This window comes from Mobula hypostoma, chromosome 1, assembly GCF_963921235.1.
Source record: "Mobula hypostoma chromosome 1, sMobHyp1.1, whole genome shotgun sequence".
NCBI classification, from domain to species: Eukaryota; Metazoa; Chordata; class Chondrichthyes; order Myliobatiformes; family Myliobatidae; genus Mobula; species Mobula hypostoma.
The window spans coordinates 180,067,185-180,086,666 of record NC_086097.1 but is presented as its reverse complement, the minus strand read 5'-3'; the positions used below and the strand labels follow the sequence as shown (position 1 = coordinate 180,086,666).

At 46.1% G+C, this 19,482-nt stretch overlaps 1 protein-coding gene across 1 annotated transcript in view; it reads right to left on the bottom strand.

Moving 5' to 3' along the window:
* Window positions 1-18,829, bottom strand: part of ankrd29 (ankyrin repeat domain 29) — a 38,489-nt gene extending 19,660 nt beyond the window's left edge. Inside the window, exons 1-5 of the mRNA XM_063041058.1 lie at window positions 18,633-18,829; window positions 16,301-16,411; window positions 16,041-16,139; window positions 13,747-13,845; window positions 9,454-9,552 (exon numbers count right to left, since the gene is read on the bottom strand). Of these exons, the coding sequence (XP_062897128.1) occupies window positions 9,454-9,552; window positions 13,747-13,845; window positions 16,041-16,139; window positions 16,301-16,411; window positions 18,633-18,644 (420 nt within the window). The 5' untranslated portion in view covers window positions 18,645-18,829. The remainder of the gene's footprint in view (window positions 1-9,453; window positions 9,553-13,746; window positions 13,846-16,040; window positions 16,140-16,300; window positions 16,412-18,632) is intronic.
* Between the last annotated feature and the right edge of the window lie 653 nt (window positions 18,830-19,482).

The window sequence follows — 19,482 nt, the reverse complement described above, 5'->3', positions numbered from 1 at the left end:
AGCATCCCAGGTCATCCTCACTGTCCTGTTCGCAGATGCACACCCCACTACCGGAAACAGCCTCACCAAGTGACCCACCCCCCCCCTACAGCCATGGAAACCGGTTTCAGGGCCAGGGGAGATCCCACTTCCCCTGGATCATCAACAAAACCCGCAGCCCGTTCCTGGTACTGGGTAGAGCTGCCCCTCTGCTTGCCAATACTGCTCTCTAACATGTCCCCCACAGCCAGCTTGGGCATCCCATCAGCCTCCTCAAAGTCCAAAAGAAGGGCTGGAGCCCCCTTGGCCTCGCCAGTCTCCGCACCCGGGTTCCCTGGGGTAAGACATGGAGGAGCCGCGACCATCGGGACCCCGACACTCTGTTCCTTTGGTGAGGACAGTGATCCAGAAGTATTCCCAGTCCCATCAGATCCCAGGGCCCAATGACCTCCAGAAGTGAGCTTTGTTTCTACAGAAGCTACAAAGCAAGAGACAGCCCCCACAGGCGACCCCCCTGCCACAAGTAACTCCTGCTCTGCTGTATCAATCCCCTCCCCAGCGGACACATGCTCCGAGCACTCCACTCTACCCGAGGACAAATTATCCCCCTTAGACAACTTCTGTTTGGCAGGGACCCATCAAACCAGAAGCTACAAGCTCAGGAGCTGCAGTCCCAGCACAGACTGAGTCTCTTCTCATGGATGGCCTGAATGATAAGACCATTGTCCTACTTCAGGGAGGCATTCCCCAAGCATGCAGCCTTTTTAAAATTTTTAAACACTTTATTGAGATACAGAATGGAGTAGGCCCTTCTGGCCCTTTGAGCTCAGCCATCCTGCAATTCCCCAATTTAGCTCTAGCCTAACCATGGGACAATTTACAATGACCAATTAACCAACAAACCAGTACATCTTTGGGCTGTGGGAGGAAACTGGAGCACCCGGAGGAAACCCACGCAGTCACTGGGAGAATGTACAAACTCCTTACAGGCAGCAGTGGGAATTGAACCCTGGTCGCTGGTATTGTAAAGTTTTGTGCTAACCACTATGCTATGTTTGTGGGGATAATTCTTCCCCCTTAGTCGGTTCTGTCTTCAGATTCAGATGACGTGTGCCTCCTCCTTTTTGTACCACCAATGCAGGGAGCTCCAGTGACCTCCATTTTGGAGGAATTCTTGATCCTCAGCCCCACATCCTCCCTCATGGCTTTGCCAGGCCCTCACTGAGCCACAGTGATATCTGTACCCTCCCAGCTGGAACTAAGGGAAGGCCCTGGCTCCTTGTCCTGTGGTGGAGAGGTCTGGAGATCTTTTTTCTTCCTCTTAGCCTTCCTGCTCTTTATCTTAACACACTCCTCTTTGCCAATCGTGCTGTGCTCTTGCCCGCCACCCTCTGCCACAGGGTCAGGAAGGACAACGGGGGGAGGGATGGAGATTGGGAAGAAGGGCAACAGGGGGGTGGGGGGGGGAGGGAGGCTCTGTGATGCCCTCCTGTATCGCCATGGCAGAGTTAGCGGGCCGGCATTTAGGGCAATTCTTACCCATATTCCCGAACTCCTTGCAGGCATGTCACCGTGGCCGGCCTGTAGCTCAACGGATCCAGCAGTGTTTCCTTCCGTGCTACACATTAAAGTACCCCTTAGCATCCCCCGCTTGTTCACGATGGGGGTTTATACGTGCCCAAAACAACCTCTGTCTGGCTTGAGCAGTACGGTGACCAGCGACCTCACCTCACCCGAAGAACACATGAGTGAGAAGGTCTGCTTAGGTGAAGGTGCACATTACAGAGGGTTACCTTCTGTACGGGGCCTGTTGTCAGCTCTCGTGGCACTAAGACCCCTTCCACATTTACCCTTACCCCTTTACTCAGGGCCAGGGACTCCTCTCTCATAGACCAGAGGTAGAAAAGGGGCTTGTGATGCACCTTAGCGATCCCAATGACACCCTCATCCCCACCCACAGACACAGCCACAACAGCCAACTTCCACTTTGCACTCAGGCGTTCAGCCATATTACAGTGCACCACGTTTTTTTAAAGAGTTATCAGGCTTAATGGTGGAGGCCCTACAGGAGTTCTTTCACCAGAGGCTACAAATCCTGCATAGGAAATAGGTCTCGCCATTTCGGAGCTGCAGCCCGCCATGTTAAAGCCCCACCTGTCAGAAATCAAAATCCTGCTCATTTAAACTCAGTCACTACACTTTTCAGCCTTTCAAAGAGCAGTTCCAAGAAGACAGAAAGGACAGTAGTCTCCTCCAGATAGGCAGGGAACTCTGTGCAATGAAACTCCAGTGCTTCCCTCCCAGTGCACAGCTGGGCCGCTATGATGTTCCTCCATACAAGCGGAAGATCAAGGTATTGCCACAAACTCTTCACCTGGCTGTTCCATGCTGAGTACTCCAGCCGGGGAGGGCTTACAATCTTAACGAACAGACAACAGCTCCCTGTAAAAAGTTGCAGACAAGATCCTTGCCAAGCTGCCAGCCACTGTCGCTGCCATGGCCTGAGCATAGACTCAACAAAACTTGGTAAAACAGCCTTCCTTCAAAAAAACTACTGCAGTCCACTGCCACAGATGAAATACCACTCTGATACACCTTCCTCCATCCTCATTTTCTGTTCTTTGGTGTTAATTCTGGCCCTCCCTCAGGAACACCGCACCCCAGAGTCACCCTTTCTCAGAACTACCCCACTCACAGTATGACCCCTCCTCCGAACCACAATGTGAGTTCCCCCCCAGCCCCAAAGTGTGACACTCCCTCAATTCCACGCCTTACAATCAATCAGTTTTGGACTCTGTTCAAGAGAAAATAGTTCTGTAACTTTGCGAGGTTAGTGAACTGTAAAGCAATGACTTCTGTCTCTCTGCTCATTTTAAGTGATCGATAATATAATCTAACCTTGAATTTAAGAACATTAAATATTTCCCTGTTTTTGGTGATGATTATGTCCCACAGGCTGAGGTGATGTAGGTGTAGGCTCCTGTTACTGATTACAGAGAGTGCTGCACAGTGAGTTGCACTTGGGACGTGGGGAAAGACTACATTTATTAACCAGTGAGCCTATATCTTCAGAGAGTGCCATGATCATACTGGCCGGTGGGGGGGGGCGGGGGTGGTGGGTGGTGTGGGCTTGGGAGGCCGAGTGGCTAACTGGAGTCACAGGGAGATGAGGCACAGAAGCAGGCCCTTTGGCCCATTGAGTACATGCTGACCATCAACCAGCCCTTTACACTGATCCCATTTCATTCTCCCCACATCCCCATCAACTCCAGCCAGATTCTCCCCTCACCTGCACCCTGGGGGTAACTTACAGTGGCCAATTAACAAATTGGCCCGCTCATCTTTGAGAGGTGTGAGGAAACCAGAGCACCCAGGGCGTGAGGCGGGGGGGGGGGTAGCCCACACAGTCATAGGAAAAATGTGCTAACTCCACACAGATAGTGCCAGAGGTCAGGATTAAACCCCAGACTCTGGTAACCCTGATCCTTTCTTAATGGTCTATGGAGCACAGAATCAAGGCTGATATGACAATGCAGTGCTGCGTTGTTGGAGATGCCAGCTCTGGAAGGCCACGTCCAGCTCCTCCAGGGAGCTAGTGAAACCCCAAGCAGTTCTCCGTGCACACACAATATCTGACAGACACTTGGACAGGAACACGGACAGGAACGGTTTACTGAGATGTGGACCAAGTGTGAGCAAATGGGACCGGCTTAGAAGGGCACCTTGGTTGACATGGGCAAGAAGGGTCAAAGGGCTATGCCTGTGCTGTATGATTCTATAATTCTAATACTGTTTGAACTAAAATATATTCTGAGCCAATGAGAATAAGCTGTAGTTCCTACACTTTATTTGTGACTTGCACTTAGGGGCATCCCAGTCCAATAAGCCATTTTGGAGTTGTATGGGGTGCTATTCAAATACAAATTTCATTAGTCATTAGAAGATGCTGGTGTGCAGCTTTTTAATCAGCTCATTTCCCTCAAGGGCCGCACAGGGCGCCGTTCCATTATAACTGCATTGCATCTTTGGTGATAGAGAAATGGAACCTTCACAACGACGTCTCAAATGTTTTTCACACTCACTTCTATTGACTTTTTGATGGTGAATTTTCCCAGAGAAAGGGAAAAAACTAGAGGGTGTAGGTTTAAGGTGAGAGTGGAGAGATTTAATAGAACCTAATAGGACACTTTCTTACCCAGAGAATCAGTACTGTACATGGAATGAGTTGCCAGAGCAAGTGCTTGAGACAGGTACATTAACAAGACTTGTGGATGGGTATATGGAGAGGAAGTGTTTAGAACACAGAATAGAGCAGCACAGTACAGGCCCTTTGGTGCATGATGTTGTGCAACCTCTCAATCTAGTCCAAGATCAATCCATGCTTCATTCCCACATAACTCTCCATTTTTCTTTCATCTATGTGCCTATCTAAGAGTCTCTTAAACTTCCCTAATGTATTCGCCTCTACCACCACTTTATGTACCCACTAGTCTGTAAAAATCCTACTTCTGAGTTTCTTAAACTTTGCACTAAACTTTCCTCCACTCACCTTGAAAGGTATTGGCCATTGCTGCCCAGGGAAAAGAGGTGCTGGCTGTCCACTCGATCTATGCCTCTTATCATCTTGTACACCTCTATCAAGTTGCCTCTCATCTTCCTTCACTTGAAGAGAAAAGCCTTAGCTTGTTCAGCCTTTCCTCAAATGACACGTTCTCTAAACCAGGCATCATCCTGGTAAAATCTTCTCTGCACCTTCTCTACAGCTCCCACATCCTTCTTATAATAAGGTGATCAGAACTAAACAAAATACCCCAAATGTGACACAATACTCAAAGGCAGGAGAGATATATCAAGAAGAAGATGGCAGCGGCGAACAATACGACCAAGGGCAATATCCTCCAGACAGTTCACATCTTCTTCCACAACTTCTTTTTCTTTCAAAAGTGGTTCTGCTACCGTTGGAGCTTGGAGTCTACATTTTGGTGGGTGTTTTTCAGGCCCACTAAGCTATCTGGTGCCTTGCTGTCTCTGAGGTTGCTCGGTGAGGCGTGTGGCTTCAAGACCAAGAAGCCTGGAGGTGGGGTGCAAGCCCACGATCAACGCTATTTATCTCCAGTTAAAGTGTCGAGGAAGATTGAAATCATCGAGGCGTGAGTGGGTGTTCAGCGCCGTCTCTGATCCTTTCAGTTGCTACCTGGTTTCGAATGTTCTCTCTCTCGATGCTGTTGGAGGATGGTGCTGGAGTCCTGAATCTTGGGCAAAGTTTCACTGATGTGATTTGTGGATTGGACTCTGTAGCTCACGTTACGATGTGTTTCTAGTTGCTCTTTTTTCTGTTGCCATTTTGGGCGATTTTTGATTGGGGCAGCCTGCGGATAACAAACTGAATATTCAAGCTGAACTGAACATGCCTGGCGACACATACAAAATGCTGGTGAACGCAGCAGGCCAGGCAGCCTCAGCATCTGCAGATTTCCTCGTGTTTGCGCTGAATATGCCTGGGCTCTTTCAGTTTTGTGCTATTATATTCTGTGTTTATTGCTCCTTTTTTTGCTATTTGCACCTTTTGTTTTTTGCACGTGGGGGGAGGTTGATATTTTTCTTTGAACAGGTTCTATGTTTTTTTTTGTTTCATGGCTGTCTGTGGGAAGATGAATCTCAGGGTTGTATACTACATTCATACTTTGATAATAAATGTACTTTTAATCTTTGGATATGGGCCAAATGCAGGGTATTAGGAGCTAGCGGGAACAGGTCCTGCTCTCAGGGCCTCACAACTGGCTGCTTTTTGACGTCCCAAGGATGTGGCCTGGAAGATGAGCACGCCTTCAGGGTTCCGGGATTTCGTGGCTCTGGGGACGTGCTGATTCTAGGCCGGTGCCCCTGACTGAAGCATCGCGGGAGAACAGAGATCATCGGGAGCAGCGGGTTAGCTGCCAGGGATCGTGTCTGGAGAGCTGCGGCTTTTTGGTGCCGCCTCTCTGGGCACAGAGCTCGGAAAAAGCGACGCAACAGACTTTTAACATCTTAAATTACCGAGATGTTTGTCATGTCTCCTCTTTCACTGTGAAACAGAGGCACATCTTTTTCCCCTTATTAGGGAGAGAGAGGGCCTGTGGTATGTCGAATTATTGGTGAACGAGTAGTTTTTAGGGTACTGCAAGCCTGTGTCTTTATTGATGCTTTGCTGCACGCATAAGTGTTTGGTGGAGGGTTCTGATGCTTTTTTGCTGGTGGGGGTGGGGGGGTTGTTGCCTTGCTGCTTGTGCGTGGGAGGGGGAGTTAGGGGTCTTTGGGGTTTTGATGTTTTAACATCATTCATTCTTTGGGGCACTCTGTTTTCATGGATGTCTGCAAAGAAAAAAACTCAGGGTGTATATTGTATACATTTCTCTGACGTTAAATGCATATCTTGGCCAGCATGACAAGTTGGGCCAAAGGGCCTGTTTCTATGTGGTATGAACTGGAGGATAATGTGGTATGACTCTATGAATAGGAAACTCTCTAGTGACGCTGAAAAATTTGGAGTGTACTTCAGAAGCTATGGGATACAGGACAGAATAGAGCAGTGAGGTAAGCTATCAACACGAGCTTCTGAGTGCAGGAACAGGGAAAAGGCTGAATGGCCAACTCCTGAGTCTACTGCTTATGTTTTCATTGAGAATGAGGTCGCGATTACTCACAGATGAAATCACCAAGCGAACCATAGGGCAGCTGGGAGCCACAACAGACCGCGGCCTACGATAATTTCCACATCAAACTCAAGAAACTTATCATTTGTGCTTGGAACCCATGTCCTCAGCACTCTTGGACAAAGAGTTTCCACAGGGATTTATTGAATTTGTTAGTGAGCACTTTATGATCACACAATATCCCTCTAGACCTTTCCCATCCATGTTTAAGCATTGAAATTGTACCTGCCTCAACTACTTTCTCTGACAAAATGTTCCATATACCCACTGCTCTCTGTGTGGAAAACATTGCTCCTCAGATCACTTTTAAATCTTTTCCCTCTCACCTTAAATCTATGCCGTCTGGTTTTAGACTCCCCTGCAACAGGGAGAGGACTGACCATGCATGTTAACTATGCACCCATGATCTTATACCCATGTAAGGTCTGCCCTTACCCTCCTTTGCTTCCAGAAAAAAGTCTCAGGCTGTCTAATCTTTCCTTATAACCCAAGCCCTCTGCCCTGGCAAGAAAGTTCAAAGTACATATATGTCACCATATACAACCCTGAGATTCATTTTCTTGCAAGAAACATGATAGTCACACACCAGGACAGACAATGTGCAAAAGACATTAAACTATACAAATACAAAAAATTAATAAAAATAATAACAAAAGCAATAAATTTTGAGAACATGAGATGAAAAGTCCTTGTAAGTGAGTTCATCGGTTGTGGGAACATTTCAGTGATGGAGTGAGTAAAGCTGAGTGAAGTCATTCCCTCTGGCTTAGGAGCCTAATGGCTGAGGGGTAATAACTGTTTCTTAACCTGGTGGCGTGGATCCTGAGGCTCCTGTACTTTTTTCTTGATGGCGGCAGCAAGAAGAGAGCATGGCCTGGATGGTGTGGGTCCCTGATGATGGACACTGCTTTCCTGTGACAGCGCTCCGTGTAGATGTACTCCATGGTGGGGAGGGCTTTACCCTCTGATAGACTGGGCCATATCCACTACTTTTTTGTAGGAATTTCCATTCAAAGGCATTGGTGTTAGCATGCAGTGATGCAACCAATTCATAAACTCTACAAAAATACAACAGAAGTTTGTCAAAGTTTTAGATGCCATGCCGAAACTTCGCAAACTGCCGTGCTTTCTTCGTAATTGCACTTACATGCTGGGCCCAGAACAGATACTCTGAAATGATAACACCGAGGAATCTGAAGTTGCTGACCCTCTCTACCTCTAATTCCCTGATGAGGACTGGCTCATGGACCTCAAGATTCATCTTCCTGGTCAGTAATCAGCTCCTTCGTCTTGCTGACGTTTAGTAAAAGGTTGACTGAGTGGCACCGTAACAACATTCTCCTTCCTATGTGTTGATTCGTCACTTTGATTCGGCCAACGATAGTGGTGTTGTTAGCAAACTTGAATATGGCATTGAAGCTGTGCTTAGCCACACAGACATTAGTGTATAGCAAGTAGAGAAGAGAGCCAAGCATACAGCCTTGTGTTTCACCTGTGCTGATTCAGACTGTGGAGGAGACGTTGCTACCAATCGAAACTGACTGGCATCTGAAAGTGAGGAAATTGAGGATCCAGCTGCACAAGGAGGCATTGAGGTCAAAGTCTTATTGATTAGTTTTGAGGGGATGATGTAATTGAATGCCAGGCTGTAGTTGATGAACAGCTTCTGGATGCGTGCATATTTGCAGTCCAGATGTTCGAGGATTGAGTGAAAGGACATTGAAATGGCATCTGTGATGGGCCTGTTGTGCCTGGAGGTGAACTGGAGTGGATCGAAGTGGCTTCTCAGGCGGGAATTGATAGGTTTCATCACCAACCTCTCAAACACTTCATCACAGTGGATTTACGTGCTACTGGATGTTAGTCAATAAGGCAGGCTACCACATTCTTCTCAGGCACTGGTATAATTGAAACTTACTTGAAACAGGTGGGTACCTCAGACTGTCCAAGTGAGACTTTAAAGCGAAGCCTTGTTACCTATGTGGTTTTGTTTCACATAGCATTCAAGCCCTTCTACAGCTGTCAAGCATCCTTCAGTGATTCAAGTTGAAAACATCCTTGTGTACCTTTCCCAGCTTAATAATATCCTTCCTAATTCCCATTTCTTTTTTGGGTGACTAGAAATACATATAATACTCCAAGTGTGGACTCACCAATGTCTTGTATAACTGGTTCCAATTCCTGCAATCGATGCACCCCATTTAAAGACATTCTTCCTGCTTTATGAGGAAAGGTTGAGCGAGAAAGGCTATTCCTCTTTGGAGTGAAGAATAAGAGTGTAAAACTTAATAGAGGTGTAAAAGATGATGAGATGCATATAGAGTGGGCAGCTAGAGACGTTTGCTGTTGGACTGTAATGGCTAATATGAGGGGGCACTATTTTTAAGGTGATTGGAGGAAAGTAATGGGGAGGGAATGTCAAAAGTGATTTTTTTTTTCATACTTAAGAGTGGTGGGTGCATGAAACGTGCGGCCAGGGGTGGTGTAGATAGGCAGATATATTTAAGGGACTTGGCACATGATGAAAGAAAAATGGAGGACTATGTGGGAGGGAAGGGTTAAGTTGATCTTGTGCGGCACAACATCGTGGGCCAAAGTGCGTGTACTGGTCTGTGTTCTTTCTATAGCTGGGCAATCAGATTCATACCAAGACGCAACTGCAGATGAAGGATCTCAGCCTGAAATGTCTACTGTTCACCCTCCCATAGATGCTGCCTAACCTGCTGAGTTCCTCCAGCAACTTGTGGGACCAGGCAAAGAGACCACACTCCATTACTCTTACCTGCAACTGGATATTAATGTTGCATCTCCTGTTGAGCAAAGTCTCCACCACTGAGTTGTGTCCATACTGACTGGCAATGGACAGAGGAGTGGCACCATCCTGTGCAGGGAACACACAGAGAATTCAGTTCACCCATATAGAATTGGAATTCATTTGTTGTCACAGTACCAAGATACAATGAAAAGCTGGTCCTGCATACTGCTCATACAGATTAAATCATTATACAGTGCATGAAAAGATTAGAACAATTACAATAGAAGTAGAGAGTAGACCCGCAGGGAGCAACTTGCAATGAGTCTCCATGTTCCAGCCCCATGTCGCATCCATCTTCAATTCTACTTTTGTATCCATATATTGTTCGACATGTATTGCCAATCTGTTAGTTGTGTCTTAAAAGTTAAAATGCCATTTTTTAAAAACATGAGCTATCTGTTAAAAAAAGATACAACAAAAGAATGGACCAGGATTGATCAGTGGAGTGAGTCTATTGGAAACTCAATGAAAATGGGATTTGGAAAGGATGTTCCCTTATCTCCTGGCGGCATACAAGAGTGAAACAGATTGGCTGGTTGAGTGGTGTTGCAATAATAACTTTGCATTCAATGTCAGCAAGGTCAATGAATTGATTGTGGACTTTAGGAAAGGGAAGTCAGGAGATCACAAAGGCATGTGCAGTGGAAAGGATGAGCAGCTCCAAGAAACATTATTCGAGAATTGTTGCCTCAAGAAAGTGACACCATCATTAAGGACTCTCACAAAGTGGGACGTACCCTATTCTCATTACTGCCTTCAGGGAGGTGTGGCAGAAACCTGAAAACTCACAATCAATGATTCAGGAACAACTTCTTCCCTTCTGCCATCAGATTTCTGAATGGTCCATGAACCCACAAATGCCTTTGTTATTCCTTTCTTATTGCACTATTCATTTATTTTGTAATTTATAGTAATTTTGCCTTTGCACTGTACTGCTGCCACAAAACAACAAATTTCACATCAGTGATAATAAACCTGATTCTGAGGGACATTCTGCTCATTAATTTTGAGAAGACTGGAATATAAAAGTGAGGCTGTACAAGGTGTTGATCAGTTCTCATTTGGAATATTGTTAGCAATTTTGGCATTGCATCTAAAGAAAGACGTGCATGCCCTGGAGAGGATTTTGAAGAGGGGATCCTATTGAGACCTATTGATTAAAGGTCTGTATAGAGTGGACATGGACGGATGTTTCCATCAGTAGGAGAGTCTAGGATCCAAGAACACAGACTCAGAATAGAGGGATGTCCCTTTAGAACTGAGATGAGGAACTTATTCAGCCAGAGGGTGGATCTGTAGAATCTGCTGCCACAGAGGGCTGTGGAGTCATTGAGATTGATAGGTCCCTGATTGGTAAGGGGATTGAGGGTTACAGGGAGAAGGTGAGTGAATGGGGTTAAAAAGAAATCAGCCATTATTGAATGGCGGAGCAGACTCGATGAGCTAATTCTGATCCTGTATCTGATGGTCAGTTCACCGTTTAGTGGGGCAAGATTAGACAAAGCAATTACTCTGAATTCATTATTTGTGAGACCAGGTAGAAGTGTCTGAGTTAAGCCCACGTAGAGGCTGTACTGTGCTAACACATGCACATGTGGTGATTGATTGAACAGAGGATAGACAACACAGTTTTAGATTATTTCATTTTAAGAATGAGGATTTAAAAAGTCTAGGTAGTGTATTTAATAAGTTGGAGATGACACAAAAATTGGTAGAGCAGAGATAATGAAGAATGATTCAACAAGATGTAGATCAGTTGGAAATATGAGCAGAGAGATGGCAGATGGAGTCTAACCCAGACAAGTGTGAGGTGTTGCACTTTGGGAGGTCAAATATAAAGAGAAAGTAGACAGTAAACGGCAGGACCCTTAACAGCATTAATGTACAGGGTGATCTTGGGGTGCAAGTCCATAGCTTACTGAAGGTGGAAACACAAGAAAATAGGTAGGTTGGTAAAGACACAGGGCATGGTTGCTTTCATTGGTTAGGCACAGAGTATAAAAGTCTGGAAGCCATCTGTATAAAATTTTGGTTAGGTTACATTTGGCTGTTTGCAATTCTGTTTGTCCCGTAACAGGAAGGCTATGGAGGCTTAGGAGAAGATGCAGAAGAGGTTCATCAGGATGTTGCATGGATTGAAGGACACTTGCTATAATGAGATACTGGACAGATTTGGGTTGTTTTCACTGGAGCCTTGAAGGCTGAGGGGAGACCTAACAGAAGTTTATCAGATTACAAAAGGCACAGATAGGGGAAATAGTCAAAATATTTTTTCCAGAGTAGAAACATCAAGCAGTAGAAAGCAGAAGCTTAAGGTGTGAGGGGGAAGGTTTAAAGAATATTTACAAGATTTTTTTTATTATTACATAGAGTGTGGTGTGTGGCTGGCAAGGCTGTCAGGGGAGGTGGTTGAGGCAGGTACAATAGTGATGTTTAAGATGGTGGGTGAATAGTTTTGAGCAGAAGATGCAGCTGATATAATTTTAACAGTTTCAAAGTGGTAGAACGGACAGAGGAGAGTGACTTCATTTTGTAAACTCAATCATGCCATCATACAGCATGAAGGGAGACCGTTCATCACCATGAGACTACACCAACCAACGAGAATCCTCTTGTGGAAGGAATCCCACTGACAGCCACAGAGTCTGATATGGAGAGAGGTCAAGGGGCATGAAGTTCAGAAGAAACTCCTACTCCTGTGGATCAGAGATCATGTCGCTCACTGACAGAGGTGAAGATCTGATGCATGCAGAAGAGGAATATTGACTACCTACGTTCAAAGGCAGGCCAGGATGGGTGTTTACGGCAGTCAGGGTGAGTAAAGAAGGGTGGGAGTCACCTTAACTGGAACATAACAATCAGACTCAAGTCTCTGCTTTTCACTTTATGGGAGGCTTTGCATTTAAACTGGGGAAGGGAGGGGGCACTTTTTCCATCACAGACCAGTGCATACCCCGTTGGCAGCTTTACTCCCAAGCTTTTGTCATGGGAGGCCATTCAGTGCATCCAGTCTATGCTAGCTCTCAGAGAAATCCCATTCTCCCAGTTATTTCTCTAACCCCACTCTCTCTCAGATGTCCATCAATGGCCCCCAGATTACACCTCCCTTCTATACATGGGTGGGGGGAGGTTGGCAATTTAGAGTGGACAATTAAACCACCAACCCGCATAACAACTAAACAATAACCTCCCAATTCCTGCACTCTTTCACCACCCTGTGCTTGCACCAGTGAAAGCAGCCTATCCAGATAAGTCATGGCTTGGTATGACAACTGCTCTGCCCAATACTGTACAGAGTTCTGGACACATGGAAACCAGCCTTCCTTCCCTGGACTGTCTATAACCTCTCCCATTCAGCAGACGGCACAAAATTCTGAAAGCTCGTATGACCGGCCTCAAGGACAGTTTCTAACCTGCTATTATACTGAACAATCTCCTAGTACAGTAAGATAGACAATTGACCTCACAATCTACTGTGTTATGGCCCTACACTCTATTGCTTACTTGCACTGTGCATTCTCTGTAACTGTAACACTTTATTCTGCATTCTGTTATTGTTTTACCTTGTACTACCTCAATGTACTGAAGTAACGAATTGATTTGTATGAACTTTACACATGACAAGTTTTTCACTGTACCTTGCTACATATAACAATCATAAATCAATTTACAGAACTATGAAGAAGTGTAAGACACATATATATAGCTAGACTGCCCAAGACTTTCGCACAGTGCTGTAGTAATTTTATGTATTGCACCGTACTGCTGCTGCTGTAAAAACCCTGAAATTTCATGACCTATGTGAGTGATGGTAAACCTGATTCTGATTTGGGTCTCTATTGTGGACTGAGAGTAGGAAGGGGTCAGGGAGAGGGGAATTATGGTAGGGAAAAGGGGAAGGGAGAGGACAAACAGCAAGAAGCTACAGACAGACATTCTGTAATGATTAATAAATCAATTGTTTGGAATCAAATGGCCTTTGCCTGGTGTTTCAGGGATGGGTGTGTCTGTACCCATACCACCCCCGCCAGTGGCACCCTTCCTCTGCCACCTGTCCCACACCCCTCCTGTGTCATTCCCAGTACCCTTTGCTCCCGCCAGGTTTACAAACTCGTTCTCTGCTCCATGTTGACAAATACAGAGCTGTGCAAAAGTCTGAGGCACCCTGGGTAGATAGATCGACCTCCAAGACCTTTGCACAGTACTGTATGATCTATAATGGTGAGTGTCTCAATGTTTGCAGATTGTTGTCTCTCTTACTTTGGTCGATAGCTCTGTCGAGGCCCCATACTCCAACAGGAATTTCACAATCGCATTGTTCCCTTGTTGAGCAGCAAAGTACAGAGCAGTGGAGCCTGACTGAGGAGATAAAAGGGAATTAATTCACTCAACATGAAGCACCTCCCACTCACCATCATCACTGTCAACATGTGCTGGGTGAATCATCTTCCTTCCAGTTGCAAGTGCTAACTTAATTTTGTACCGACGGATAATTTCCTCGCACCCAGCCATGTCCTCTAAATTTCCTGGGAATGTCCTGGGAATTTCCTGGGAACGTCCTGGGAATTTCCTGAGATTCAGCCATAACTCTGGCAGAAGATCAGGAACCAGGCTGTCACCTGATCTGCCTGCAGCCCATCAGAGGAAAATCAGTTTCTGATGCTCAGCCATTGTACATGGAACCCATGAACTCCCCAGACCTTCCTCCATATTAATGTAATCTGCATTTCCTTGTATGTCTGGCTTCTACTGTGCAGCTGAGCCTGGGTGAAGTTCCTCGCCACTCATACCCCAACACCCCACGGGGAACTTTCACCACTCATACCTCAACACCCCACGGGAAACTTTCACCAGTCATACCTCAACATCCCACGGGAAACTTAACCCTGGACTTTTGCCAGCATCAGAAACTGCTTTTGGTTGAAAAAAAAATCCCACATATTCTGTCAAATCTGAAAGCACATACAACCAGACTCGAGGACAGCTTCTACCCTCCTATTATAAGACTATTGAATGGAACTCTTTACACTCAAGAGGAACATCTTATCTCACAACCTACCTCATTGTGGCCCTTGTTCATCATTGTTAGCCTGCACTACACCATCTCTGTAACTGTAACACCCTATTCTGCAATCTGCTACGGCTTTTCCTTGTACTACCTGAATGCACCTTCGTGATGAAATTATCTGTATGGATGGAATGCAAAACAAGAGTCTCAGCCCAAAATGTTGACTATTTATTCATTTTCATAGATGCTGCCTGACCTGCTGAACCCCTCCAGCATTTTGTGTGTGTTGCTTTGGATTTCCAGCATCTGCAGACTTCCTCGTGTTTATGAACCTTTGACGTGTCTCCAGTGTCTGAAAGTCAGCTCTCCATTTACTCCCAGGACAACTGGCTTTTTTAAAAAAAAACAGGATTGCTTTCCCCAACATAAAATTACCTGAAAGAGGCATTCACAGCCAGACTGTATTCTCTGAGGGTGAATCTGCAGCTCACAGCAACCTGTCCTGTGGTCTGCACTTTGCACAAGCTTGCCCTTGAGCTAGTAGGCCTTCCTTCTCCACACCAAATTCCAGCAGGGGATCTTCTCCTCCTATTGGATGGTGCAGATATGGAGTGGGATATCAAAGGCAGCTACAGGAACCAGGGGAAAGGTCATTTTCACCCCAGGACCTACACTGAGGGCAGGCTTCTGTACATCAATACAGTTAAGGCTCCTGCCATTAACTGTGTACTTTCTCTTTACATTTGATCTCCCAAAGTACATATCACACTTGTCTGGATGAACCTCAGTTTGCCATTTCTTTGCCTATATCTGCAACTGATCTTTATCTCACAATATACTTTGACAATATTTTTTATTACCTACAACACCACCACCCTGCAAACTTACTGTGTATTGTACGTATCACAAATAGCAGAGGTCGCATTATGAATCCCTATGGATTCATTTTATTTTTTAATATTATAATGTTGTAACTGTATGTTTTTCTCCTGTCTCAATTACATGTGCTATATGTGCTGCGTACTGTGTGTGACTGTCGGTTCTTGCTTTGCACCTTGGGCCCAGAGGGACGCTGTTTTGTTTGGTTTTATTCATGTGTTTGGTTGAATGACAATTAAATTTGATTTTGAACTTGAACTGTTGAACACCATTAGTCACAGACTTCTAGCCAGAATAAGACCCTTCTAACATTACCCTGTGGTCAATAGGCAAGCCAAAATGAATCTGAATCCAAATGGCCAACGACTGTGAATCCCATGCACCTCAACCTTCTGGATGAACCTCCTATGAGGGACCTAGTCAAATGTCTTACTAAAGTCAATGTGGACAACATCCATTGCTCTACCTTTCTCAACTCCTCAGAAAACTCAATCATATGGTTTTGAAAGCCCAATCACTCCACCACCCTTCCCCCAGTTCAAGACCAGCAAAACTGGTCATTGTATGGCTGAAAACAACTCCAACTATGTTGAACCTTGTTCTCGCTCTCCATTTTACCCAGTTACATTCCCGTTTCGGGATACGTCTGCCCAGTAGTACGCATTACCTCCCTTTGGATGTTAATGCCTGCTCCCTGTAGGATCAGCTCCCGAACACAGTCCATGTGATTGCAGTATGAAGCCACCATCAGAGCGGTTGTCCCAAGCTGTCAATGAGAAAATATTGCTGATGATCAGGATCAGTTACAGTCTGGGCCACTTACTGATACAGGACGTGCAGTGAAAAGTGTCTGCAGTTTGAAGGCTGTGCTGTGAAGCCCCCCCCCCCATGATGATCGCAGGATACACACGCATTCGAAAAGCATACACTGTCTCTGCAGTCTGCATCTGTTCGACCACTGTTTAGAAGCAGCCTCAACAGGGTGGCATTTCCTTTCCGTGCCGTCCAGAACACAGCGTTTGCAAGTGGCATTTCCCTCTGTTGGAAAAATACAGGTTCAGTTTCAGTACTGAAATAGATAAAACATACAGTGGAACAGTACAGCACAGAAACAGGCCCTTGGGCTCACAATGTTCTGCTGAACTAACTACCATACATTAGTAATCAAATATCTAACCAGACTAATCCCTTCTGTCCATATCCCCCCATTCTCTACAATTTCATGTGCCTACCTGAGAGTCTCTTGAATGTTTCTATTGTATCTGCTTCAACCACAACCCCAGGCACCCACCACTCTGTGTAAAAACTTACCCTTCATGTCTCCTTTCAACTTACCCCCTCTCACTTTAAATGCATGCCCTCTGGTATTAATCATGGAAAAAATCTATTGGCTCTCTACCCTGTCTATGCCTCTCATAATCTTATAAACCTCTATCAGGTTCCCCTCAGTCTCCACTGCTCCAGAGAAAACAACCCAAGTATATCCATCTTCTCCTTATAGCTCATGCCCTCTAATCCAGGAAACATACTGGTGAACCTCTTCTGCACCCTCTCCAAAGCTCCCATATCCTTCCTATATTGGAGTGGGGGGAACCAGATCTGAATGCAGTACTCCAGATCTGGACTAACTAGAGCTTTATAAAGCTGCAAGATAACTTCTTAACTCTTGAACTTAGTACCTTGGCTAATAAGGCAGCTTGCCATATGCTTTTCATCACTATAATACAACAGTGAATTAAAACGGACTTGAATCACCTTGGAATTGAGGATATAGCAAATCAGTTTCCAGTTGCCTGTGTCATCAGCTTTTTAACATGCAGGTTTGTTTTTATGTGCATTAGTGATTAGTGCCACGTTAGAAATCAGAGCAAGACCTGGATTACTCTGAAAACAGCAAGCACTCATGGAGCACCAACCCCTCCACCACAGTTTCTGTCTACACTTGCCGCTGCTTCAGCAAAGTAGCTAGCATAACCTAAAACCCCATACACTGCAGATATTCTCTCTTCTCCCCTCCTATCAGGAAGAAAAAACAAAAGCCCAAAAGCACATACCATTAAACTCAAGGACACCCTCCAGCACACCCCACTGTTAAAAAGCTATTGAATGATCCCCTAGATTGATGAAATGGACTCCCAACCTCTCAATTTAACTTGTTATGGCCCCTACACTTTTTTGTCTATGTGCACTGCACTTTCTCTATAACACTTTATTCTGCATTGTGTTACTGCTTTTCCTTTTGATGTTTTGAAGTGGGCTATCTGGATGGCAGGTAAACAAAAGCTATTATTGACGTGCAAGACAAAAGTAAGCCTTCGGTACATCCGCAGTCCATCCTTGATCCCTGTTATCCTACCAATGTAGACTGAAGTTCAGGTTATACAGGGCAGAGACAGGTTGAATGAATGGGAATGGAGGTGACAGAGGATTCTACAGATGGAGAGCATCCTGACCGGTTGCATCACAGCCTGTAACAGGAATCCCAACCACAGGAACACAAGAGGCTGCAGAGAGTAGAGGGCACAGCCCAATCCATCACAGGCACAGCTCTCCCTACCACTGACAGCATCGATGGGGAGCGCTTCCTCAAGAAGGCGGCATCATCAAAGATCCCCACCATCCAGACTATGCCAAAGGTACCATCAAGCAGGAGGTACAGAAGTCCCCCAGCACCTTCAGTTATTGGGTTCTTGAGCCTACCTGCACAACCTACCTCAGCAGCAGAACCCTATTGACCAGCTCTTTCACTAACTAGGACTTGTGTCTGATTGTGTCTTTTTTACACATTTTTCACATTTCTTTTCTCTTCTCTTACATGTATAATTTAACTACAATTTATGTTTTGTGCATCTTCTTTACTCCCTCTCCACTTGCGCCGTCCCATTCATGGGACTATGGGCTTCATCCCCAGACTCTGACATTTGCAACCCCCTCTTCCATCAGATCGACAGATGGGCCCGGCAATTCTGCCCACACTGATATCCCTGTACAGCCTAGCCCCGAAGCCCTCACGCAACACGCAATGTAACCGCAGCAGCAGCGTGAAACACGATACCGCACCAACCCCCGGGACCCCGCAGCAAACCCCCACCCCACCCCACAGTGAATCCGCAACGGCCTCAGGGACCCGCAATGAACTCTTAGCGACCCCAAGGACACGCATCATGGGTTGAAAGCGCAGATGCTCCACTAACGGCAGCTGCTGAAAGGTCCGTAACTTGAGGCTGTGCTGCCAGCCATCCGGAACACGCAGCATTACCTTGAAAGACATGATGTCGCAATCCGCCGGGCGGTGTCGGGGACGCGGAGGCCGGCTCCCGCACCCGTACTGTCAGCGACAGCAACCCGCGCGCGTCCCCGAGCGCTCCAGCCCAGAGCGCACCTCCGGCACCCACTCCACACTAGAACGCGACTCCGAGGTTCATTGGAACCCAGGCAGCGCGTCCCCGACACATACTCGAGCAGACGAGCTCGCCCCCGACCCCACCCGAAATCGTTGCGTGTGCACCAACACCCCGTTGCGGGTAGGCGACACTTGCTGCACCGGGAAGCGCGCTCCCGCCGCCACACCGGGGACGCGCTAGGCTCGCTCCCGACGGCCCCATCACGATTGGTCAGAACAGTTTGGAACTCTGTACAATCTGGGTAGGCAGGTAATACAGGACATAGACTAGCGCAGGAACAGGCCATTCGGCCCACAGTGTCTGTGCCGACCATGATGTTAACCTAACTCATCCCTTTTCCAGGGTCTATATCCTTCCATTCCCTGCCTATTCATGTGTCTAGCTGACTCTTACTCTCACTAAAATATTTGCTTTCATTACTACCCTTGGTAGCCATTATTCTCTGTGTAAAAAAAAACTTGCTCCACACGTCTCCTTTAAACTCCTTCCCCTCCTTAAATTGTAAACTGTAAATTGATTTATTATTGCCACATGTACAGTAAAAAAGATTGTTTTCCTTGCCATCCATACAGATAATCCTTCTGACCAACAGACTGCAGTCAGTAAGGATAGGTAGCAACACCTCGAGTCACACTTATTCTAAACACTGGTGCTCCACAGCCCCCTACTCTACTCCCTGTACGCTGACAACTTCACAAGTTTGAA